The 23,568-nt window shown below is 51.2% G+C and overlaps 11 protein-coding genes and 3 non-coding genes across 14 annotated transcripts; 7 read left to right on the forward strand and 7 right to left on the reverse strand.

Moving 5' to 3' along the window:
* On the reverse strand, positions 1-704 carry ASPBRDRAFT_623025 (uncharacterized protein). Its single transcript, XM_067628362.1, has one exon. The coding sequence runs from the start codon at positions 572-574 to the stop codon at positions 131-133; it is 444 nt and encodes a 147-aa protein (XP_067477756.1). The 5' UTR covers positions 575-704; the 3' UTR covers positions 1-130.
* Positions 705-1,764: 1,060 nt separating this feature from the next.
* On the forward strand, positions 1,765-2,993 carry ASPBRDRAFT_56299 (uncharacterized protein; the record flags this gene model as incomplete). Its single annotated transcript, XM_067627534.1, has 2 exons — positions 1,765-2,554; positions 2,593-2,993. 2 exons carry the CDS (start codon positions 1,765-1,767, stop codon positions 2,991-2,993), a joined length of 1,191 nt encoding a protein of 396 aa, XP_067477757.1.
* A 986-nt stretch (positions 2,994-3,979) lies between these two features.
* Positions 3,980-6,685, forward strand: ASPBRDRAFT_623166 (uncharacterized protein). The gene has a single exon (XM_067628363.1). It carries the CDS (start codon positions 4,415-4,417, stop codon positions 6,530-6,532), a length of 2,118 nt encoding a protein of 705 aa, XP_067477758.1. The 5' UTR covers positions 3,980-4,414; the 3' UTR covers positions 6,533-6,685.
* Positions 6,686-6,838: 153 nt separating this feature from the next.
* Positions 6,839-7,190, reverse strand: ASPBRDRAFT_197218 (splicing factor 3B subunit 5 family protein; the record flags this gene model as incomplete). The annotated part of the gene is made up of 2 exons (XM_067621069.1): positions 6,839-6,850; positions 6,948-7,190. The coding sequence occupies 2 exons, from the start codon at positions 7,188-7,190 to the stop codon at positions 6,839-6,841; spliced, it is 255 nt and encodes an 84-aa protein (XP_067477759.1).
* A 259-nt stretch (positions 7,191-7,449) lies between these two features.
* On the forward strand, positions 7,450-9,147 carry ASPBRDRAFT_197219 (tRNA-specific adenosine deaminase; the record flags this gene model as incomplete). The annotated part of the gene is made up of 3 exons (XM_067621070.1): positions 7,450-7,615; positions 7,700-7,742; positions 7,821-9,147. 3 exons carry the CDS (start codon positions 7,450-7,452, stop codon positions 9,145-9,147), a joined length of 1,536 nt encoding a protein of 511 aa, XP_067477760.1.
* Positions 9,148-9,223: 76 nt separating this feature from the next.
* erg24B (c-14 sterol reductase) lies at positions 9,224-10,824 on the reverse strand (the record flags this gene model as incomplete). Its single annotated transcript, XM_067627536.1, has 3 exons — positions 9,224-10,332; positions 10,382-10,686; positions 10,745-10,824. 3 exons carry the CDS (start codon positions 10,822-10,824, stop codon positions 9,224-9,226), a joined length of 1,494 nt encoding a protein of 497 aa, XP_067477761.1.
* Positions 10,825-11,095: 271 nt separating this feature from the next.
* ASPBRDRAFT_623230 (putative vacuolar sorting receptor (Mrl1)) lies at positions 11,096-12,544 on the forward strand. Its single transcript, XM_067628364.1, has 3 exons — positions 11,096-11,587; positions 11,650-11,937; positions 11,986-12,544. The coding sequence occupies exons 1-3, from the start codon at positions 11,214-11,216 to the stop codon at positions 12,221-12,223; spliced, it is 900 nt and encodes a 299-aa protein (XP_067477762.1). The 5' UTR covers positions 11,096-11,213; the 3' UTR covers positions 12,224-12,544.
* Positions 12,545-13,246: 702 nt separating this feature from the next.
* On the reverse strand, positions 13,247-13,318 carry ASPBRDRAFT_t181. The gene has a single exon. It is a non-coding gene; the product is annotated as a tRNA-Gly (tRNA).
* A 499-nt stretch (positions 13,319-13,817) lies between these two features.
* Positions 13,818-13,888, forward strand: ASPBRDRAFT_t169. The gene has a single exon. It is a non-coding gene; the product is annotated as a tRNA-Gly (tRNA).
* A 9-nt stretch (positions 13,889-13,897) lies between these two features.
* Positions 13,898-13,969, forward strand: ASPBRDRAFT_t170. Its single transcript has one exon. It is a non-coding gene; the product is annotated as a tRNA-Gly (tRNA).
* A 174-nt stretch (positions 13,970-14,143) lies between these two features.
* ASPBRDRAFT_44702 (putative C6 transcription factor) lies at positions 14,144-17,813 on the reverse strand. Its single transcript, XM_067625254.1, has one exon. The coding sequence runs from the start codon at positions 17,475-17,477 to the stop codon at positions 14,409-14,411; it is 3,069 nt and encodes a 1,022-aa protein (XP_067477763.1). The 5' UTR covers positions 17,478-17,813; the 3' UTR covers positions 14,144-14,408.
* A 484-nt stretch (positions 17,814-18,297) lies between these two features.
* On the reverse strand, positions 18,298-19,164 carry ASPBRDRAFT_128776 (uncharacterized protein; the record flags this gene model as incomplete). Its single annotated transcript, XM_067618088.1, has 3 exons — positions 18,298-18,412; positions 18,466-18,547; positions 18,609-19,164. The coding sequence occupies 3 exons, from the start codon at positions 19,162-19,164 to the stop codon at positions 18,298-18,300; spliced, it is 753 nt and encodes a 250-aa protein (XP_067477764.1).
* A 1,154-nt stretch (positions 19,165-20,318) lies between these two features.
* Positions 20,319-21,119, forward strand: ASPBRDRAFT_197224 (bZIP transcription factor; the record flags this gene model as incomplete). The annotated part of the gene is made up of 2 exons (XM_067621071.1): positions 20,319-20,342; positions 20,403-21,119. 2 exons carry the CDS (start codon positions 20,319-20,321, stop codon positions 21,117-21,119), a joined length of 741 nt encoding a protein of 246 aa, XP_067477765.1.
* A 39-nt stretch (positions 21,120-21,158) lies between these two features.
* ASPBRDRAFT_56308 (arsenic resistance protein) lies at positions 21,159-22,440 on the reverse strand (the record flags this gene model as incomplete). Its single annotated transcript, XM_067627538.1, has 4 exons — positions 21,159-21,815; positions 21,864-21,950; positions 21,998-22,140; positions 22,209-22,440. 4 exons carry the CDS (start codon positions 22,438-22,440, stop codon positions 21,159-21,161), a joined length of 1,119 nt encoding a protein of 372 aa, XP_067477766.1.
* Positions 22,441-23,568: the final 1,128 nt, after the last annotated feature.

Raw genomic sequence — 23,568 nt, forward strand, 5'->3', positions numbered from 1 at the left:
TAAATAACTACTGTGTGTGTGAGAGTGTCCACCCTACACAGTAATTAGTATGCCACACACACACACTAACTTATGCTACTACCTACCCGCCCCGATCGTAGTGTGGTCTAAGTTGGCCCCATTCCTTGACTCAGGTGTGGGCAAAAGAGACGGTAGTTTTAGAGAATCTCTTAGCAATGACATCTTTGGATCGACCACGCCAGGACTGGTCGGTGGTCTCCACCACAGACGACACTTCTGGACGCCTGCATCCTACTAAACCCAGCCCCGAATGAAGAACAGACCTGACGCTGCTGCGCACCTGAGATCGGACGGACAATCCGGACGGTGGCCAATTTCTCTCGTACCATACGATCGGGATTTCGCGTCTGCATGAGAGAGAAAAAAAAAATAGATTTCTCCTCACCTCGACAAAAAAAAAAAAAAGAGGGAAAAAGGAAAAATTAGGAGAAAGTAAATTATAAGAAAAAAAAAGGGAAACAAGAAAAGGGAAAGAAAGATGAGGGGGGAAAATAATAAGGAAAGTAATTAAATTTTTAAAAATGAAAAATCGAAAGTCGCCGGTCTGCGCCATTGGAGACTTTTCCAACTTTAAGATCAAAGCTGGATGGGTAAATGTAGTGCGCGCGTGTTTGTGTGTATGTGTGTGTGTGTGTATGTATGGATATGGGTATCAGTGTGTATGCTGCTGGATTTTACAGTTGGGGTTATGATCTGAATTTTTTTATTTCTCTTGAAGAAGTAACTTGATAATGTTATATTGATCTCCTTTGATCTCTCTTTCTCTCTCTCTCTTTTTTCTTTTATTTTATCCCTCGACTTTCTTTTCTTTTTCATCTGACAGTCGGTGCCAACGTTTCCTGAACATTGGTTGACCCATTCTCACCTCATTTGGCGGCTGTATAAATCCGCTCGGAACCACAGTTTGCCTGCTGCTCCCCCTCATACAGTAACTATACTTACTGCCGGGCCTCTTACTGTATCCATCCTGCATCCCATCCAATCCATCCAATCCATCCATCAACTAACTCAGTTGACTTTTACCTCCATTGAGGATTGACTGATCCATCCCGAAAAGTTGGTCGGGACTCTCGATTTCCCTTTTGGGTCACCCTCACCCCTCATCGCCTACTCTCCTCTTTTTTTTCCTCCTTCTCCTCTTTCTTCTGCTTCCTGCTGCTTTCTCCTTCTCTTTGTCCCCGCCTCGCTCTCTCTTCTTTTCTTCTCCCCTCTTCTGCCGCTCGTCTGGTCCTTTTATTTATTTCATTTTCTCTTTTTTTTTTTTATTTTATTTTAACCCTGTTCTTATCATCGTTGCCATTCCTTTCTTTTACCCTCACTTTCTGTTGCGCATTCGCCCACACACACCCACAGAGTAATTTTGACCTATACAACCTTCCTCCACCAGTCCTACTACTTAAGTAGTACTACTTACTTTCCACTCCACTTCCGGTTCCTGACGGTGGGGATTTTAATATATACTACCAACCTCCTCCTTCCCTACCGGGCAGGCAGCCTTCCTTCCGACTTCTTTCTAGTCTTTCCGCGCTGCCCCTGCACGCCTCGGTCCTCGTGACTTCAAGTTACTTTGCCGTCACGCTTCGGACTGTATCGGGATAAAATCACTCGCTGTGGGCGAATGTCGCCTCTATGCTCGTTTTTCACCCTATCTTATCTCTCTCTTTACTGATCCGCCCCTCATTTTTGCGTTCGTTTGTCGTCAAGTATAGCACCATCTTTGCTCGTCACTGCGCAGTCTAAATTATGCCAACCGTCTTGCTGCCCTCGTCGGCAGCCGCATTCGCACCACGCTCGTCGCCGAACGTGGTGTTGAATGCGCGCATCGAACCCTGGCTGACTGCCACCCTCAAAAGAGTAAATCGAGTCAAGCGACCCCTTAACAATGTCACCCAACATACCAGATGCCTTACGGAGACGCTGTCATCCCCCGACGCCATCTGGACGCTGTGCTCTCTGATGTTTCCCAAGGCCCCCGATGCGGAACTCAAGAAGGACGACAACCCATTCGTTGCGGCCATGTGCAACTACCAGATGGTTCACATCGAAGCGTACGTCGTGCATGTCGACATGGTTTCGCAGAACGAGGTCGCCTTCAAATTGACTCCCGAAACCATCGAGGCTCTGATCGACTACCACAAGGACATCTATTCCGTCGACACGGCGGCCAGCACCTGGGACTGGCCCGACAAGGATAGTCAGCTGAAGAAGCTGCGGGAGGAGTTTGTGCAAGCCGTCAACAAGTTTGTCTATCGCACAGAGGCGCTCGCGCTGGAAGGGCTCGAGGAGGATGGCGCAGGCGAACTACTCGGCGGCCGCAGCGACGACGCGAAAGCAGCGATCACCAGTCTCTTCGTGCCCTTACTTCCCCCGCCGCCACGGGTAGTTGACGTCCTCCGTTCGACCCCTCTTCTTCCCAGCTCGACCGTACCAGGAACCTGGTGGCAGGAGCCGATGCCACAAACACTGCCTATGGAGTCGTGGAAGGTCCTCCCATCCAGCCCAGCACCAACCAGCACCGGCGAGCCGAACGCTGGTATGTGGACCACCATGAACGGCATGGGCGAAGCGCAGCTTACTTCCCCGACGTTCAGCCAGCCATATACCACTTCACCATACAATGCGACACAATACTACAGCACAGCGGCGACGTCGGCCGCCATCGCGGCGCTCCCGCTGCCGAGCATGCTGGTGCAACCGTGCAGCACAGCAGCTGGTCTGGCGGGGTTTGGATGGGAGAATCGGTACCAAGATTTTACACTGCCGTACGGGACAACAATGTAACAGGTCCATGGAACCAGACACTTGATGTTAACGGTATCCCTGACTTCGCGTGTCTTTGGAATAGATCCCAGGATCCGTACCGACAACACGACTACGGCCCCATGCCACCGGGGCCCGCGTATACACAGTCACAAGAACGACCGGGGTCTTATCCCCACGGATACCCTCATCAGACTAATTGGCATCAATGACGGCGTTACCCTTGATGATTTGCGAAACACATGATACACCCTCACGTCTTTGCATTGATTTTTCTTATCTCTTTTTTCGACTTCGATGACACCCGTTTACCACAAGTGCCCTGTTCCTTTCGTTTGCCTTTGACAGCGCTAGCGTTTTGTTTTGATTTTCGTTCTATAGCATCAAGAGCGGCGGGTCGGCTGTTTGTTCTGATTTTGGGGATGCCCCCCCTTTCAATCCCGCATTATATGTCATGAAGACCTGGTTAGCCTCGCGGCTTGGGATATGATTTGGATGAGGAATGTTCGCCCTTCGTTTCGTGTCGCGGAGTTGGAACGGCTACTGTGCTGTGCATGGTGGTCGCTCTGACAACATCGTCTGCTGGGTACAGGTACCCTCGATGGCAGAGGTGGTTAGCGACTACTGTGGTCATCTACATCTGGGATGTGATGGCTGCAGAGTTTGACACCACAGATGATGTGGTGCAGGTAACCCTGGGGAGAGTCTCTGATCGGGAGATCCGCCTGTGGCGGACCTGGTCGGGTTTGTAACTGACGGTCTGTGACCGGAGTGGAACCTTACGAGACCAACTCTAGGCTCACTGTCCCATCGCTGTGGCTGTCCGGTAGGTTCATCTCCTATCATCCAGGCTGGGTTTTGGAAAATACCTGGATACGCCTGTTCGCACCCTCACTGGTGAGGCTGTGAGCGGGAATCGGATGCTGGAGGGCTGGGCCCAGTCTTCTTTGGATCTTCGTTCTTTATTCTAAGCATTACTACCATCTTTTTTGATCATTTGGCACGATGTACTTAGTCTGACATAATGGACCACTACGATCGGCACTCGCAGTAAACAGTAGTTAAGACGTAGTAAGCACTGATCTCATCGATACCAGGGGAGAGACGGAACTTGCTGGTTTGATTCATCGGCAAGAACGGTCTTTTTCTGCCCCGGACCGGTGACGTCAGTCCCCGAACCTCCGCAACACAACCAGAACCAGAACCATGAGGCACCAGTATTCATTCATTCAGTATCTTCATTCTGACGACGGAATTCCTGCTCTTGATTTGATTTAGCTTTCCTTTGATCCTAGTGTCTTATTCTGATTCATGTTGTTCCTGGTTGCCTAGGCCCTCCTGTGACATACCCTCCTCTTACTCCTCCTACTCCGGGAGTCTCCTCTTTCTATCCTACAATCATCACCCATCACCATCACGCGCCTACTTCTGTCTCACACAGTACCTCGAAACCCCTATTACAAAAATTCACCACACACCGAGAGGAAACATACCCAGAATCAGCAGAAGAATAATCTTGTACATGAACCCACTACATAAATAACACAGGAATTGAACCCGAACCGAACCGAATCGCATTGACCTATCAATCAATCACTACATCATCAACAACAAGTTGATCGAACAAAAGAAAATGCCCCTTCCCACCCTCCAAGAATCCCTCCAATCCCTCTGCCCGACCACATGGGCCTCCGTCCCCAGCACCGACTCCTCCGCATTACGCGCCTACGTCAAGGACCTCCGAACAAAAGCGCACTTGATTGTCGATTCCGTGCCGTTGCCGTCGGAGGATGATATCCAGGCGCAGTTGGATGCGGGGCACGCGTATGGAGATCATCATCATCATCCGGCGAAGAAGGTTGTGAAGGCGAGTGGGGCGATTCCGGTGCATGATTTGGTGGATTATTATGGTGGGGTTGCGAATGAGAATGGGAACGGAGGTGATAGTAGTAGTGCGAGTGGGAGTGGGAGTGGGAGTGGAAGTGGAAGTGGGAAGAAAGGAGGGGTTCAAGCACTGAGAAAGCAATGGAGCAAGCCGATACGAGTCACGAATTCGAGAGATAATCCGCTTCAGATACCGATCTACAAGTTACATGGGGCGGATGGGAAGGGTCATTGGTTTGGACGACGGAGTGTGCATGAGGGACTAGGGTTTGAAAGGTGGAGGGAGAAGTTGTCGGGGGAGATGGCGGAGACGTTGAGGAGGAATCAGGAACGCGTGAGGAAGGGGAAGATGCCGGATCAGGCGGTTAGGGGGATTGGGGCGGAGAGGTTGGTTGAGGGGATTGAGGTCAAGGGTGGTGATGATAATGGGGATGGAGATGGGGTGATTGGACAGGTGAAGGTGTATCATGTTTCGGCGCAATTTCCGAAACCCACGACTGCGCGAGACTTTGTGAGTTTGATTGTGTCTTGGGATGAGAGTGAGGGAGATGAGGAGAGGAAGAAGAGAGAAGGGAAAGGGAGGGAGTGGATGATGGTGTCGATACCGTGCGAGCATGATGAGGTGCCTCCGGTGCCGGGGTATATTCGGGGCATGTATGAGAGTGTGGAGTTTATTCGGGAGATCCCTGTCCAGGATAAGCCGGAGGGGGCGATGAATCCTGTTGAATGGGTCATGGTGACCAGGAGTGATCCTGGGGGGAATATACCGCGGTGGATGGTGGAGAAGGGCACCCCAAAGAGCATCTGCACGGATGCTATCAAGTTCCTGAACTGGGCGTGTCGGGGCGGGGAGGGCAAGAAAAGGAGGTCGACAAACAGATCGGTGGGAAGTCATGCTCAGGAGGATGATGATGAAGTCGGGGATGTGTCCAGCAGTGAGGACAGCAGCGACGACGAATCATACACCGAAGTCGAACATCACGGGTTGATTGCCAGCTTCGCCTACCTGGTGAACGCAGGTCTCGAGCGGTATGCGCCGCAGACAGTACTCGACTACCTACCGCAGCACTCACGCCAGATCTCAGCCCAGAGTGTCCCTGCCAGCGCCACGGAACCAGACGTCGAGGAAGGCGAGAAGAGCGCCAGGGAGAACGAAGATGATGCAGCATCGCACGACAAAGCATCAATAGCACCATCAGTGAACTCGGGCGTCGAATCATCGATGGAAGCAGGCCCCGACGTTTCCGCGCTGGAGCTAATGACCAAGAACAAGACAGGCAAGCTGACCTCGCACGAGAAGCAGCTAGCAAAGCTAGCAGAGCGCAAACGCAACGTCGAAGCGCAGCTGGACCGAGTGCGCGCCGACATCCAGGCCCTCCGCCTGACCTCACCAGTCGAAGGCTCCAAACGCGACAAGGCATCCACGACGGCTCTAGCAGCAGCAAACGAGCAACCTAGCAGCGAGCAACTGAGCAGCAGCCCAGCTAGCAGCGTGCACAAGGGCCAAGCGTCCGGCAAGAACCGCCAGGCCGAGAATCTCGACCACGAAACGGCCAAGATGCACAAGGTTGCGTCGGGGCTGTTCCACGACGAGTCCAAGCTGCTGAAACAGCTCGGCAAGATCGAGAAAGACCAAATCAAGGAGGCATCGAAGATCGAGGCGCGGCAGCAGAAGCACGCAGACAAGGAAGAGAAGCATCGCTCCCGGGCAGAGACGGAAGCGTTGCGCCGCGAGGTGGAGATGCTCAAGAAGGAAGTCCACCGACTGCGCGGAGAGCGCAAGCAATGGTTGGATTTGATCGGGTCATTGCAGAACGAGAATACGCGGTTAGCAGCGGCGCAGGGTGATAGCAGTGGGGAGAAATGAGGCATGTAATTGTATATTAGCGTAGCGTTGTACATGATTATTGGTTGATTTCTTGATTTGTTGATTTAATTGATTTTATCCCATAGTCCGTATCGATAGTATGTAATGCATGAAGCCTCCAACGCCATGTACCCACCATTGAACTCCATAGTTATGCAAGTGTCCTTCAGCAGCTGCACCTGCATCCCATCCCATGAACAAATCACCTACTTTCCTTTCCCGATAGTATCCCTTCATCAATTGCCCCTACTCCCCAATCTCTCACAACACCCCATCCACCCAGGCACCTAACAGTCCGTAAACAAATTATTCCTGCGTCTAACACCACACAATCAGCATCAGCCCCATAACATTGCAGTCCCAAACCACAAGATAAGGACACCAAACAAAAGAAAAAAAAAAAAGATAAACCAACCTCCGGCGGATTCCCCGCCCCTCTAACCATCTTCTCAATCATCGCGGCCCTCACTTTCTCCTTGGACTCGCCCATTCCCAGCGCCATATACGACAACATCGGCGGATGACCAATATACGAGGCGTAACTGTCGCGCACGATGTTCGAGACCCATTCGTATTTCGTCGTGTCCGCGTGTCCCGTGCCGATGTAGCGCGCTTGCATCGCCTCGAGGTTTTGGATCGTGCGGAGTTTGTCGGCCATTTTGAATCTTTCTTCTTCTCTGCGATTCTTTGAAAAAGGGTATTTAGAGGGTGTTGGTGGAGTGTAGTTTGAATTGGTGGAAGGAGTCAGTTGAAATTGGGGTGGATATAAGTTTAAGGTTGGTTGTTGGAGATGGATAAGAATGGTGATGATAAGTCACGTGATGTGTGCCCACTTTGATATAAAAGTGGGTTTAGTTCGTAGGTAGTAGTAGTATTCATGCATCACCGCAGCATAACTAGACGATATATATATCGTAATGGAACGACAAAAGGGAGGGGATAGTCATGGTGATACACTTGCAGAAAGAATCGCCAGACTTGTACACGCTCACTTTGATAGTCTGCCCGCACGCAGTAAACCGATTCTGCGGGATGATGGGACGAGGGAGTGGATTCCCATGTGTGGAGTTGTGGTGGTGAGGGGTGTGTATATCCTTTTATCCCTCTATGTCTATATTAAAGGGATTATTGATGGGGGTGTATAATGGCTTACGATTGTTGGTGTAGATAATGATGATACATCAGAAGAACTGACCTGTGTTGCTGTCACGTATGTCCTAACCACTACCCTATATGAACACAGACTTTAAGAAAGTTGCATTGTTAGTAGATACTAAAGCATATCCAGCTCCGGCGCAAAATGCCTCCCTACCACACAACTCCCATCCAGCACCGGTCTCGTCCTCCATGACTGGCACGCCGAGATCCTGGCCCTCCGCGCATTCAATTACTGGCTGCTGAGTGAGATTCGCGCATTGATAGACTATGAACGTCAATATCAACAACCTTCTTCTTCTTCTTCTTCTTCCTCTTCACCATCTACAGCCAAATCCTCCCCCTTTATCCGCCGCCGCCAACAATCTCAAACTCCTAACAACCACAACGAACCACCCTTCGAACTCAACCCCTCTCTAAAGATCTACCTCTACTGCACCACCGCCCCCTGCGGCGACGCAAGCATGGAACTCACCATGGCAGCCCAAGACGACCCCACACCATGGGAAATCCCCCCCTCCCAGCAGAATATAGAAGAAGAGGCAGGTCTCCTCTCCGGCCGCGCCAACTTCTCCCAGTTAGGCATCGTCCGGCGCAAGCCCGCGCGCGCCGACGCCCCATCCACGAAAAGCAAGTCCTGCTCGGATAAGCTTGCCCTGCGACAGGTGTCGTCTCTCTTGTCCGGGGGTATGAGTCTGCTAGTAGCTGTCACGGAGAATGCGTATCTGGCCGGGGTGGTGATGCCTCGCGAGGAAGTAAGCGAGACGGGATGTGTCAGGGCGTGGGGGGTGGATGGGAGGATGGGGCCTTTAGTATCGAGGTTCAAAGAAGAGAGTAGTATGGATGGGTACGGGTATCATCCATTTCGGGTTCTCTCCGTTGATATGGACGTCGTGGAGAAGTTGTGGCCGTATGGCAAACCGAAGAGTAAAGAGGCCGGGATGAAGTGTAAGCCTGGGAATATCTCGGCTGTTTGGACTGCGGCGCCGGTTCTTGGGGGGAGTACTGCTGCTGGGGTGGATCGCTATGCGGCGGAGAATGGAGCGAAGCAGTTACCGAAATTGAGTGGTTCGTGGACGGGGCTGTATGAGACGATTATCGGTGGGATGAAGCAGGGGTATAAGGCGTCGGTGCCGGTGGGGAAGGGCGCGTCGGCGCTGTCGAGGGCGAAGATGTGGGCGGCGTTGAAGGGTTTGTTGGATGCTGGGGAGGATGCTGAGGCGGGTGATGGAGGGCAGGTGGTTAGGGCAGCATCGTATATGGAGTTCAAGAAGGCTGCACTGGAGACGCCTGTAGGCAGAGCGCGAGAACGAGCTATGCTGGAGGCGAAGAAGGTGCTGGTGCCGTGGGTGCCGAATGATGCTGATAATGAATGGGGCTTGGAGGTGTTGGTGGATAATAAGGGGAAGAAGAGAAAGCGTGATGACATTAAAAAGAATAAAGATATCGAGTCTAGCTAATACATGTCATGTCCGATATGTGAAGTCATGCAGACAGAAAAAAGAACTTTTAGTTCGGTCTATATCCCCATTATCTTCAGTAAATGCCAGGAATGATCCGGCTCCGGACCAACGACGTATACCGGTCCCAGTCGGCTCCATACTTGCGCTTGCACTTCTCCTCGTCCCGCTGCTCGCGGTGGATCAGCAGCGTGCCAAAGTACACCAGGAAGAAGTACGTAAAGATCATTCCCCAGCCCCGGCTCTCAGGAGTCTGCACCGCCTGCTTCTGGATGTCTCCGGTGGACGGGTTGATGCTCTGGATGATGGCGTAGCCGGCAATGCCTGTGGGCAGGCAGTAGGACCACGACATGACCCAGTCGCCCAGGTAGTTGATATGGCGGGCGCTTCCCCACCAGCCGGACGTGATCAGCTTCGAACCGGTGGCCGTCTGGATGTACTTGAGGTGCTTGACGCGGGGGTCGTTCGGGTTGGTGCGGAACCGGTTCTTCTGGTTGTTGGCGCCCCGGAAGATCGAGTAGCCTACGGCGGTGACGGCCAGGACGAGCAGGATCCCCTTGACACCCAGCTCATACGGGAAGACGGCCAGGTAGCGGGTCTGGAAATTGTAGATGAACGGCACCCAGACGAGGTCGCCAAACGAGAGCATGTAGCCGAAGCCGTCCATGATAATGTCCATGGTAGTCAGCAGAGCAGGTTCCATGTACAGGCCGTCCAGAACGTAGAATGCCTGGAACGCAGTCGAGATGACGATCGAGTCCGTGATGTAGCCGTAAGTGCGGTACTGGCGGGCAATGTTCGACAGGTTCAGGATGATCCACCCCAGCAGGCCGGGGCGCATCTCGAGCCAGGACTTGATATCAATTGTACGCGAAGCTTCGCTGACAAAGGGAATAGGCAGGCGTACCCGGGGGTTCAGCTCCCTGCCAATGAAGAAATCATACAACACGTTGCCAGTGTGGCCACCCGGAGCGAGCTGGCGGAGCTCGGGGTTGGGCTGCCCAGGGGCGGGAACCGTGAAGCTCTTCGCGTAGACGAAGATGGCGATAACCGTACAGATTAGCAGGTTTGCGGTGATGACCTGCAAATAGTTGTCCCAGAGGAAGGTCCAGACAGCAAAGTCCGCGCCGTAAACGTAGGTGCCCGTCGCACAGCCGGAGAGGATCAGGACGGCCGACAGAAAAGCTGCAGGGTGTGTTAGAGAGGCAGATGCGGATCAATTGAGAAAACCAACCATTGAACTTGTAGGGTAGTCTCCCTCCACATGCCAATTCGGTGCCCTCGACCTCCTGGCCAGGCAGGAACACGTACATTGCCAAGCTGAGCAGATAGTAGCTCAACACCCAGAGTGTCACGCTTGTGTCGTAGAAATCCGCAAAACCTCCCTTCGGCCAACCAACCTCTGCCTTCAATTGGTCGAGCGTCACGGTAGACGGGTGTAGCAGTGAGGGTGCTGGGCAGCCGGAGACATCGTTACACAGGAAGGTGAAGCTATACACCAGCACGGGCAGACCAAACACGATCCCAAACGCACCGAGACTATGAGGTCAGTATCCCAATTGCCAATTGTAGTTGTCATTGAACATCGAGCACATACGGGCCTCCGAATTCATAGCCGCGTTTCTCTGGAACGGGCTGGACACGGACCTTGGTCTTAGAATCCTTCTTGGGAGCCATGGCGGGCTATACTGGCTCTTGATATGGGAGAATTAAGGAGAAACCGGAGAAGAAGCCGCGGGACTTTTGGCAGAAGCGGAGCCGAAGAAGCGGGCGGTGAGAAGCTTTGAATGGAATCTCCGCAAGAAATGCGACGTTTCATCTCCGCGCATTACGACGCCTGCCTGCTTCACCTGCTGCTCCTCGTTGTCCTTCCCCCTCTTTTCTCCTCTTCTTTTGTCTTTTCTTTCTCTTCGGTCTCTCCTTTGCTCTACTCTCCTTCCATTCTCCCAAACTTACCGATCAGTCCCTACTTCCAGCTGCCTGTGCCATCCTCGTTACCTTCCTCGGCCCTATAACCGTTATCGCCGACCGTCCCGGCTGCCTCCACCGGAGATCATCCTCCCACCATGAAGCCACCCACATCCTCGTTGCTGAGGTTCCTCTTCCTTCTGGCTGCTCCTCTTGTCTCTCATGCTGCTTCCGACTCTTCTGCTCCGAAGGATGCCCTCTCTCCCTGCGTTGTCCGCTCTCCGACCACCGGTCTTTTCTACGATCTCAATACCATATCCTTATCTCCGCCCCCAGTAGACGGGGACAAGTCTCGCAAAAACGCCCGAGACGAGAGCTGGCACGCCAGAGGGCACGATTATAATGCCAACTTTACGTTAAATATCTGCGCGCCTGTGATTGAAGATGTTAAAGATGTGGTGGGGGTGGACCGCGCAAGGTGGAAGAATGTTAGCGCCTACTACGAGAGGGAGGGTAAAGTCTACTCCATTGGGTACGGTGACCCTATTCTTCTATACCAAACTTGCTATGATCGGTTCAACTGACGCGATGCAGTCAGCAAGCATCAGACCCATTCTTCCGCGGCCGAAAGTTGGTCATGAACTATACCAATGGCTCCCCGTGTGCCGGCGACTACATCGGAAATGCCGCCCGCACTAAATCCACCATCATGTCGTTCCTCTGTGAGCGCGACACCCCTGCCTCCCAGGCGACAGTCTCCTTTGTCGGTACCATGGACCAGTGCACATATTTCTTCGAAGTGCGAAGCTCTGCCGCTTGTGGTGCTACCGCGCCCACCCCCGACAACCCGGGCCTTTCGCCAGCCGGAGTCTTCGGCGTAATGTAAGTGGGAAGACAGCCTATGGTTAGGTCAACAACTAACGAGCACAGTGCCTTGATTGCCGTGGCGGCGTACCTGGTCGGTGGTTGCGCATACCAACGAACTGTCATGCACCAGCGCGGTTGGAGACAGTGCCCGAACTACAGTCTCTGGGCGGGAATGCTCGACTTCATCAAAGTAAGTATACTGGCGTTAAATCCGTTCCGACGGTCCCGATCCCGGCGGCATGAGCAGGCCTCATACAAGGAGATTGGTAATGCAAGGTTACCGATTTCGAGGATGGATTGAATCTGCTTTGGCTGGTCTGGAGCTCAATTACATCAGGCGTGCTTGCCATCTCTTTCTTTCCTCACGCTTGTCCTTCTTTTGCTCGTCCTTAAGTCACTCCTTTGGACATCTAGCCCGTGTTGAACATGGTATATACAGTCATTGCTTGTGCAGGCCTAGCAAAGATGGCCATATAGAGCAAGCTGGAAGCATGTCAATAGCTTGATTCGATTGATTCTAGATAGGATCTTTCCTTGCTTCACTCATCTATATGAACACATACAACTGTCTCATTTGCTATGTTTCAAAAATACATTCCTTATACAGAACCCTAAGCTAACATCATATCCTCTCTCCCCTCCCTAAACAGGACATGATCATCATCCTCTTATCCTCCCTAGCCCGCCTCCTCCGCCTAAAACGCTCCCCAGCTCTCGGCCACACCCGCGGTAACAGCGTCAATCACCGCGGCAGTTTCGGTCGTCGCGGCAGTGACGTCGACGCTGAAAATCGACTAATAGATCAATTAGATGAGGAGTGGGAGGACTAAAAATGGAGATGTTATTCAGCTGGCTTCGTTTGTTCCTGGGATTGATGGCGCAACTTTAATCGGCTATATGATATATATTTCTGCCAGCATTGACTGTATTATTTATACAATGGCCGATTAACATATGGATGGCGCGTGCATGCATGGGTTTGATTTATCGATTGATTGTGCTGGTTTTGTTATATAGCGTGTCTGATTATTGCTACTATGAGGTGCATGGAAATTTGTTTTACATTTTACCAACATCGACCCCCCGACTAAAATATATTTTTACTATGGACGGAGGTTACTCTATAGTACTAGCACTGGTTCGATTTGTTCTGGATAGTTGACGAGAAGCCTAACGATCTATCGGCTAGACATATCCTCACTGAACGAAGAAGAAGAAAATAGACCCGGCCAAAAATTACTACAACCCATGCAGCTAGCATACTGTAAAGCGATTCATACATTTATTCCTTAACACGAGGAAAGGGAATAAAAAGATAAAAAAATGCATTGTCGGGGAGTCGAACCCCGGCCACTCGCTTGGAAGGCGAGTATCATAACCGTTAGACTAACAATGCTTGCTTGTTGAAAAATAGCCAGTACAACAAATCACAATCCGCATGGTGTTAATACGAGACGTTAGTGAGTGACACTCGAGCTAACGACCAAAAGGCTATATTCTCATAGGTTCAGATCAGTTAGCAATATGTACTCCGTAGAGTTGGGACGAGAGAATGGCTGATCTGGATGTTAGGAGTTGTAAGACTCAATGTACTGCAGGTCAACCATACTGAGCCAACGCGAGTGTATAGTTAGTTACCTCTTTCCAAGACCTGCGGTGTGAACTTGACTTGAAGTTGCAATAATGGCTAGCTGAATAGTACCATACTTTTGCTTACTCCTTATCCACCGTGACTGTAGGTAGAATCAGTAGAATCAACCATAACATTGGAAATAATAATTATTCTGATAGAGCAAGATAAAGTTTCCCTACTCAACATACAATCCCGGCAAGCGTACCTCGCTAAAGACTCTTGTGGCATACAGATCAAATAAGTGACCGTAAATCTCAAGGAAGCATCATTGGTCTAGTGGTAGAATTCATCGTTGCCATCGATGAGGCCCGTGTTCGATTCACGGATGATGCATTCTTCCAAGCATTGTTAGTCTAACGGTTATGATACTCGCCTTCCAAGCGAGTGGCCGGGGTTCGACTCCCCGACAATGCATTTTTTTTTATTTTTTCCTTTATTCCTCCATCTGTCAAATGATTACTGTCGTTTTGTTTATGTTTATTTTGCTTAGATAGTGGGCTTTATTTCAATCTGTTCGCGGTGGCTTATTGGTGTTGACCATCCAATTCTGCATACTAGATCTACGACACATCTACAAATGGATGATTGCTCCAAATTGAAGTATATTTATTCTCTCACATGACAGCGATGGGAATATATAACCATAATATAAATACACAGCATCAAGGCATGACATGACCTCACCAGACTAAAAGCGTCACATGAACTATATAGCCAAGGTCGTTCATAAACTCCGAATCTTTTCCAAAAACCAGACCCCGTCCGCCCCAAGCCCGAATGTACCCCGCTGAAAACTAAAAGCCAAATCAAACGTTATTTCCTCCTACCCGCAGGCACGAAAAGTTACAGTTGCTCATGCCTGTGAGCCGCGGTTCACCCCTGTCAATCCTAGATCAAATGCACCCATCGGTATGTTGCCGAACCCGGAGAGGTCGTGACCTCCCACGACGGGGTTGCCTGTATCGGCGGCTTGTGAATTCGGATCAAGGCCACCAGCGGCGCCCACAGGGTCGAGGTTAAATGGCAAGAACCAGGCGCTGGGTTGGTAGTATTCCCCTGCTCCGGACGGGGCATTGGGGTCTATTTGACCCGTGAAGATGGTGGAGGGGTCTTGATTAGGGGGAGCATCGGGGCGATTCACTGGAGCGGGCATGGCCGGATTCTCAGGCGGAACGAGAGGTGCGGACGGGTCAAAGTCGCCAAAGGAGCCGTAGACAAATTGTCGATCCAGCTGCGGGAGGTGGTCAGCCGCGGGCATAGAAAAGTCGAAGCCGGGTTGTGCAAAGGGCTGCGCGCGGTTCTGGTTGAACACGGCCGGCTGAGGGAATCCGGTGCCGGTTGTCCCCAGCATGCCCGGGGCGCCGTCCATGGCGATGTCATTGATTGACTGCGGTGGAGTTGGTCCATCGAACCCGCTCACACTGTCAGCCTTGCTGCTCTTCTTCGAATGCCTACGCGGGGCGCTTGGCTGTGGTGTAGGAGAAAGGCTGGCAAAGAACTCCTCGACGCTCTGAAGGTCGGGCCGCTGGCTCATGACACCATCGTCGCTCTTTGCCTTCTGCGGATCAGGTTCCTCCCAATGCGACCTCGACATCCCGTGAGGATACTTGTCGAACCAATCGCCATACTGGAACATTGGCGCGATCTGCCCACCATTCTGCGTAACCACCGTGCCTTTAATAGCCGCATCTGCAAATTGGCGGTATCGGTCCTTCGCACTCTCTACCATGTAATGGAACATGCCCCAATATTTCTTCATCTTATTGAGGTAACGATAGGTATGGCGTAGATTTTCCTTGGAACGCGCTTCCAACTGTGCGTTCTTCGAAAATATGCCCCAGATATGGACGGTGCTAGCCGAATAAGCGCAGTATCCGGCGAACGGAACAGTGAGGGGATAGGCGGATGCTCGATCGATGAGGACGGAGATGTGATGAGCAGCTTCCACTGCTGCTCGGCCGGCATTGCTCAGGAATGTCTTGGGCATGTCACGGGGAGGTCGTCCTCCTGGTGATAGCGGTATGGCGAATTGATTCAGAAAGAGCATGTTCTGGTGGATAATGATATGGAGAAATATGAACTGGTTGGCTATTCGGTCGGCTGCATGGATCTGAAGGTTTTCGTAAGTGAACAAGAGATGACTGGGGAGAGACGAGGAAAATTCTTCGATCTGCCGCTTGAGGCGCATGTACCCAGACTCCGGCGACCACAATGGGTGCGTATCTTTTCTTTTCCCTCCGAGGTTGAGATAATCAACGATGCGGCCCCATATGACGACCGCACGGATGATAAAGGCTGATACACCCATATTCTCTTTCGCATTCGATAGCTGACCAACATCGTCCGGAACTGGGTTGAGGACATTGCCGTCCAAGTCTTCCGTTGGCCCCGGGATCTCCATCTGGAAATGGGACTCCTTGATAGGGAGCTGTATTTGCAGGAATTTCTCGTTTCCTATTGGCGGACGCTGACTCCCGGATGAGTTATAACGATCCATCAAAAAGCAGGCCCACATGGTTCGCCTCCGTATTTCTCGATCCGTGAAACTCAGCTGTGATCCATTGCCATTGTTGTGGATTAATAGAGGGTCACGGTCGAGCTCCCTGTGTAACTGCAGGGCATACGCCATGCGCAGGGCTTGGCCACCAAATGACCAACTCCGCCCGCCATGACACGTGCCGAACTCATGAAGACCCAGAAGCAGAAAAACGGTCAGGATAGTAATATTAGGTTCGTCATGGCGACTCAGGGCTATCGCAGCGGCCGGATTGGCCCAGTTCTCGCCACGCAGGAAAGGAGGTTCGGAATTGATCTGTGGATGGGTTGAAAATCGAGCGGAAACGGCGCAAACGGCCAGTATAAGGACCGGGGGCACGGTCCTCGCCTTGAGTCTTCGCATAAAGCTTGGTTTGTGAAGGAGGAGATAGGATTGCCCGTACACGCAATCGAAGAACACCTCTGCCAGGTGCTCCTGGATCTCCAACGACGGTAAAAATTCGGCACCTGCAGTCATCAGGCCCGACGCATCGCCTGGCTTACTTTCACGGCGCATCGGAAACGTATCCTGCGGACCATTGCGGCTTTCCCGGGCCCATTCATCCATTTCAGCTGCAAACGCCTCTTCCGCTGTCCGCTTCTTCTGCGCCTTGGTGGTCTGTCCCGGTTGAGGTGGTCGAACAACCGACCGGCCAATCGCGCCCATATCCCTGGTTTCTTCCTTGGGGATGGTTTTGATGACCCGGTCCTCCATCCTTTTCAGGCGCTTATCCAGCATCGCCATGTAGTCCGTCCGGGGCGCCGCCTTTCTGGTGGTGACCTTGTAGACACATGGTATTCGAGAGCGCGAACAGTGCTTGCACGCAGGTTTTTCGCCCGAGCATCGAATCTTCTTTCTCCGACAAGCAATGCAGGCGAGGGGTAGGCGCTTTCGCTCCTTGCCGGCTTTGGTCTTCATTTCGCTCCACGCCGGTTTTTCGCCTCCCTGTTGATCGTGATTGTGTGCGGGGTCGCCTCTTCCGTCGTCCCGCTGGGCATCAATTCCCGACTCGTGCGAGGTACCCGGATCACCGGCAGTAACGGCGCTGCCTGGATCACGCGAGCTGGCCCGGCTGTGGGTATCGAAGTCTTCGGGAAGGACGATATCGTCGTGCCCCAGGGTGAGGCCGGAGGCCAAGGGGGACTCGTCGGACTCCGGAGGGATCATGATGGGCGCAGGTACCCCAAGAACAAGACCCGGATCATCATTCGGTAGGAAGAGGGTGGAGGTGGAGGGAGTTGGCCACAGGGTCTGGTCCTGCTGGTGCTCTGGGGAGAAAGACGGGACGAAACCGCGGGATGAGGCGGTGGTCGAAATCGGTGGGTATGGGGAAGGCTGACTGGGACGGGCGCTGACTGGAGGCTTGGCACCTCTCGCCGTCGTCATCCTGGGGGAGTAATTAATGGGTTGGCCGTCCCCGGATATGTTCCCCTATGGTTTAGTAGAATAGTTGTAAGAATGGTCAAGTTGAAATATCGGTATAATGCTTCATGGGGGAATGTATGGCGCCAATAAGGAACCCGGTTTCCAGAACATGGGTGATGTAGAGAAGAAGGTTCAATAGCTGAACGTGCAAGTCCGGAGTGTCATCGGTGGTAATATATATGGAACCGCGGTCATTGGATAACCATCAACTAGCTCGACCACCCAGACCCTTGCGGAACCCACTCGAGTAAGTAGACAAGACCAAACTACAGGAGAACTAGACAAATGGCATCGAAGGGGATGAGGTACACAGTAGCGGTGGATGGAATCGTGCAGTGAGGGAACGTATCGGAAGCCTGCAGCGACGTTGGGTAAATACCATCAAATGCATGGCGTTCCTAGCCCGCAGTTTCACTGGCTGCTGTTCTTCCGCAATGATCCCGGGGAAAAATTACTCTATCAACTACTAGTGCTGGGCCTGCTGTCTTCTGGCTGACGGACGCCTCCTTACTCAAATTCCTCGATTGTTGGATTCATCTAAGCTTGTATCTCCGGAACCTGTATTATGGTAGGATATATAACCCAAATCTTCCGACATGTCCATATCCGAGTCTGCCCTCCATTATTCCTCCCGCTCAACCCCCAATCACTTCAACTATGACCGATGCTCAAACTCCGTGCTAGTGTGATGCACGCGACTTCCCCTCTCGTATCCTGGTCAAGCGCCTCTAGCCGGATGCAACCTATTATTAACCCGACCTTCCTGCGGTCCAAGGCGATCCTACGACGATTTGGGCCGCCCAACTCGCTGACGCGGCGTGGCACTCTCTAGTGACGCCTGGATTTCTGAACCCAGAACATAAACGCCGTAGCTGGGGAAAATCACCCAAAGAGCACTAATGCGACCGTTAGGCAAGCTAATAAATACCAACAAATTACTGTGACCTACTTGGGTATGATCCACAGGACAAATAAGGACCAAGGGTCGTTGCGATCAATGTCTGCGAAACCAGAGAAAACCTCATTCAGCCCTAAAATAACCATATTAGAGTCACATCCCCTGTCATTCTTGATAGCATCAGATTAACTCACAAAACAGGGCCGTTTTCGAAAGAGTCATTACAGAAGCACTGTAGGCCACCAGAACCGCAGTTGCTCCCGGACGGCCAGAGACTACCTTGGACTCTTTCAGCATCCACAATGGCCCTTTCTTGGTTTTACGTTGGCTTCGAGTCGTGTTTCCAGCCGTAACCCCGTACATATACACAATCACCAGGTAGTAAATGTATCCAGCGGTCTCGACAAGGTTCAGGATAGTTTGCGCAATGGTAAATTCATTGCGCGCATTGAATGCCGGCCAGCCGTAGAGGTAATCGATGGTCCCGTACAGCGCATACGGCGTCCAAATCGGGGAATGTAGCTTGCTGTCGAGCTTCAGGTGAGGTCGCAGCAGCACATAGCTGGCGTCCCACAATACTAGCGGGACAGAGAAGATCAACCACAGGGTAATGGCACCAGACGGGACATGTACCCATCTCTTCCCGGAGCCATTGGCACCTGCAGAAGACGTAGATGGTGTTGAAGGCGGCGTAGCTCTCCCAGTCGCAGGGGGCGGAAAGTCGCGGGGATGGTGTCGCGTAGAAACCATGGTGATATACGTCGCAAGCAATGAAGCGTATCAACAGGGAATCAGGTTATTGGCAGAGCAAAAGAATCACGAGATCCATATGAGGATAAAGATGTGAAAGACATTAGAAAGATGTGAGCGCATGGATGCGAAAAGTCAACCAGTCCTTCCGGGGGGTGCGTCCAAGTATGAGTGACGGTTAGTGACGTCGTCCAAGTTGAGCTCCGGCGCCACCTGTTCGCTGGTATGATGGGTGGGTTCGTTTTCCCTTCCACGAGATTTCGATGACCCAATCTAGTCTGGACCGTAGAAAGCTCGGATATATCTAATCTTCGCTGAAATTAGATCCGGGAGATTGGAGATCTCTCCACTTGTCGGGATTTGCAGCAGTGCGCGGAAGGGGGATATACTCTCCGCCGCCGGGCTCTTTATGTTTATCCGATAGCTATCTGTCTTGTTGTGAAACAAACACATGGCTGCACTGTTCACGAGACAATTGATCCTGGACTTCTTGATTTCTCAAGCTGAGTAGAAATGATTGTAGACAAACCCTGATCTCTGCAAAATACCCTGTTCTACTTTGTGACATGATATAGTGTCTTAGCGTACTGATAAAGTGAACAGCATTCTCGACCCTCAGTTTGGAGCTTGCTCTGCAGCGAAGCTCTAGAAAGTCTAGACCGATAACCCGGACATGATCTCCATCTTAGCGGATACCTGGCCTTTCTTGTTTATGGACTGGTGGGTCATCGTGGGTGTTCTTGTCCCCTGATCTGATCGTTGCACCAAATAAAGTGCTTATGGCTTCAATGGAGCTTGGGCCAAGGCATAATCCACGTACCAGTCATTGAGGAAATCCAGATGACCTGTCCAATCGTTCCTATCTGCAGTCCCACCGAGACTAGACTGTCTTGCCATAGATGAGATGCCATGATCGTTCCGGTTATCCATCGCTCCATGTATCCTAGTTGGGCAAAACTCTCCGAAGCGGCTACGGCTCGCCATAGAAGCAAGTGGCGCAGAGGGGTCTCCGAAGAACCTCCAGAACCAGTGCTAGCAATCCCCACAAAAGCCCACTCACTCTCTTGAGCAGGTTATATCCAGTTATTTCGAATTGTCAGTTCGCTGGGGGATCACTTCGGGTGAGCACTGACCATGTCCTCACCCAGTGCGAGATGGACTCCAATAAGCACCAAAAGGTTGAAGCCCACCAAACATACCTATGCTGATTAAATCAAGTTGCTAACGTATCTATAAAGGATCTCGATAGGCTTGCTCGCATCCGAGAAAATCAACGGAATAGTCGTGCCAGGAAACAACAGCACACCCGCGAGTTAGAACAGAAGTTGGCTGCTTTGCAAGAACAAGCGCGTCGGAGGGATGTGGAACATAGAATGGCCGTGCAGAAGCTGGAGGCGGAGAACCGAAAGCTGAAATATCTTCTGACTCGCTCGGGCTTGACGTCGGAGTTATTAGAGCATTATCTGCAGATTGATGACCCTGTCTTGACCGAAAAAGTCGCCATTCCGAAGCTTCGTTCAACGGAAACACAATGCCAGTCACATGCCAATCCAGCCTGTTCACCAAATGGGAGAAATGCTGCGACAAGCGCACTGCAATCAAATAAACCGGAGGCTCTCAATCCAGAAAAGAGTTTTGATTGTGTTAAAAAGCCTCCTTCGGAGACTGCGCAAGCAGCCCCCGACCTTGAAGTGTCTGCCCGAGAACCATCCGTCTGCGGTTGTGGCCCGGGCGAAGCCGGGGAGTCCTGGCCAAGCAATGGAGATGTTTTGAACACCACACTTTGTGCCATTGCGGATGAATTGATCGACCAGTACAATACACGTGGAGTGGAGCTGTCAGAGATCCGCAGGAAACTCTGGGCCGGATTTTCCAAAGGGCTCACTACAGAGGAGGGATGCAGAGTGCAGAATCATATACTGTTTCAGGTTCTGGACGAGATAAGCAACAGCTAATTGTACATCTATCTTTTGTGGTGGACTAAATGATGGGCTCTAAGGAGCCCACTGCTGTCTCTTTGCAACCCACTTGACAACATATACTAATCCTAGAAGCACCGGGACCTCAATGAGGGGCCCAACCGTTGCAGCCAAAGCCTGGTCGCTGTCTACGCCAAATGTTGCTATTGCCACCGCGATAGCGAGTTCAAAGTTGTTGCTAGCAGCGGTGAAACTTTGCGTGCAAGACAACCTGTAGCCGAAACCGCAGCGCCGGGTTACAGCAAGAGTGACCCCAAAGATGACAGCAAAGTAGACAACCAGAGGGGCTGCTACTCGGATAACAGATACGATCTGGTGAACCACATGCCGCCCCTGTGATGCAAATAGAACCAAGATCGTGAACAGCAGGCCGATCAGGGACAGTGGGCTGATCCATTTCAAGAAGTGCTTATCGTACCACTCTCTGCTGATAAGGCACCTGAGGCAGAAACGAGTGACGATGGCGGCTCCCAAAGGGATACCGAGGAATACACCGACGCTTTTTGCAGCCAGCGAATACTCGATTGTTAGACCGTTGTTGTCTCCGCCAATGACGCGGATGAAGAAGATCGCGAGTGGGGCGAATAAAACCATTTGCAAGATGGAGTTAATGGCAACTAGAATCGCGCAGTATTCCCCATCACCTCCTGCTAGTCCTGTCCAAACGAGGACCTATGCCCGTCAGCTTTGTTGTACTATTCTGAGCAGGGTATGGCATACCATTGCAATGCATCGAGCGATACCGACAAGTATGAGGCCCTCTCGAAGACCTCTTTCGTCTGGAAGAAACGCCCAGGCCAGACCAAGCTGTCTCAAATTAGCCCAGTGTTGCGCACGATGTACTAACGACCTACCATGAACAGCGGCGCTACAATCCAATTGACGACGATGCTAAATCCAACCTGGATCCAGAGACCTTTCTCCCGAAATGACCGATGGAGCGTTTCGAACTTCACTTTACACAGGATGGGATACATCATGACCAACAAACCGATTGCTAGAATGTTTGTTAATGTGTACTCTTTCATTTCCCCGCAAAACTTGAGTGAAGAAAAAAATACATACCAATAGGCACCGAGACGCCCACAAACTTCCCCTTCTCTAAAGCCTTACTCGTATTAGGGACGAAGTTCCCCAGGATGATACCAACTGCCATGGCCAGAAAGATCCAAACCGCAAGGAAGCGATCCAGTATACCCAACTGCTGGAAAGCAGATGTTGGGCCTTGTTTGACATTATCATGTTGGGCCCCACTGCACGCTTCCACGTCAGGATGATTCTTTTCTTTGTCGTCCATCATGCCTAATATCCTCTGGATGATTATAATCAGATGCTCAACATGTAGCATGAACGAGCATTCCATGGTCCTTGCTTTTTTTTATGTCATACATCGGAACGCCATGTTGAGCGACCAATCAGCATCGATCAGTGACATACTGCATGTCACGTGATTGCATACAGCCCAAGATGATCATCAAGTCTAGATATCGAAACATCAAACACTAACTAACTATACCAGAGGACAACATCATGTATCTAGTTAAATGTCTGCAACACATTACCTACGAAACATGTGTCACCTGACTATTATAATCGATGGTGGAAGCCGTGCTAGCAAAGTAACTACTTACTGTGAGACTAAAGGTTTGCAGGAGTTATAATATCGTCCTGAAGTGGTGACTGTGTAGTACTAGGTTGACGAAATACCTAGTCTGTGCCTATCTAGGCAACACGTTTCTTCTTACACTTAGCCAGATTTATGTTGTTGCGATAAAATTAAGAAAAATAAAATAAAATAGAGTAGAAGCCGAAGGGAAAGAGAGAGAGAGAGGGAGAGAGAGGGAGAGAGAGGGAGAGAGAGGGAGAGAGAGAGAGAGAGAAAGCGAAAGAGAAAGAGAAAGAGAGAAAAGGAAAACCTCAAGAAAGATAGGAACAATCCTAGGTAAAAATCGGGTTTCAACCGATCCGATGATCGGGTGTGTAGTATCTAGTAATAATCATTTAGTTGAGCACCGGTGAAGGATTGGGAAGTATGGGAGTAATTAGTAGTTAGTTATCCATCTGCATGGCAACGTCATAGTTGACAGAGAAGTAAAAAGAAATTAAATAGTTAGTAAGTAATTAATCTTGTGTTCTTCGTCCAACAAGGCAGACATCAATCTACTACGTAGATACTCTTGCATCTACTGGGTATACTATTCCTAGACACAGATCTAGTAGTTTGCCCCCAGATTAATTAATCTGACTCCCTAGTGAGCTTGGCTCGGACCTTTACTAAATGTTAAACTCGCCGATAAATGACCGAAGTATTTAAAGATCTCCGTCGGTGGTATCATGAATGATACCTCGTATCATAGGGTATAGGGGGATATTGTAGCTGTTCTACCGGACATACCACTTGCCAGTCGTACGGGTAATCATCGGT

Source organism: Aspergillus brasiliensis (genome assembly GCF_001889945.1).
Source record: "Aspergillus brasiliensis CBS 101740 unplaced genomic scaffold ASPBRscaffold_8, whole genome shotgun sequence".
Taxonomy (NCBI): domain Eukaryota; kingdom Fungi; phylum Ascomycota; class Eurotiomycetes; order Eurotiales; family Aspergillaceae; genus Aspergillus; species Aspergillus brasiliensis.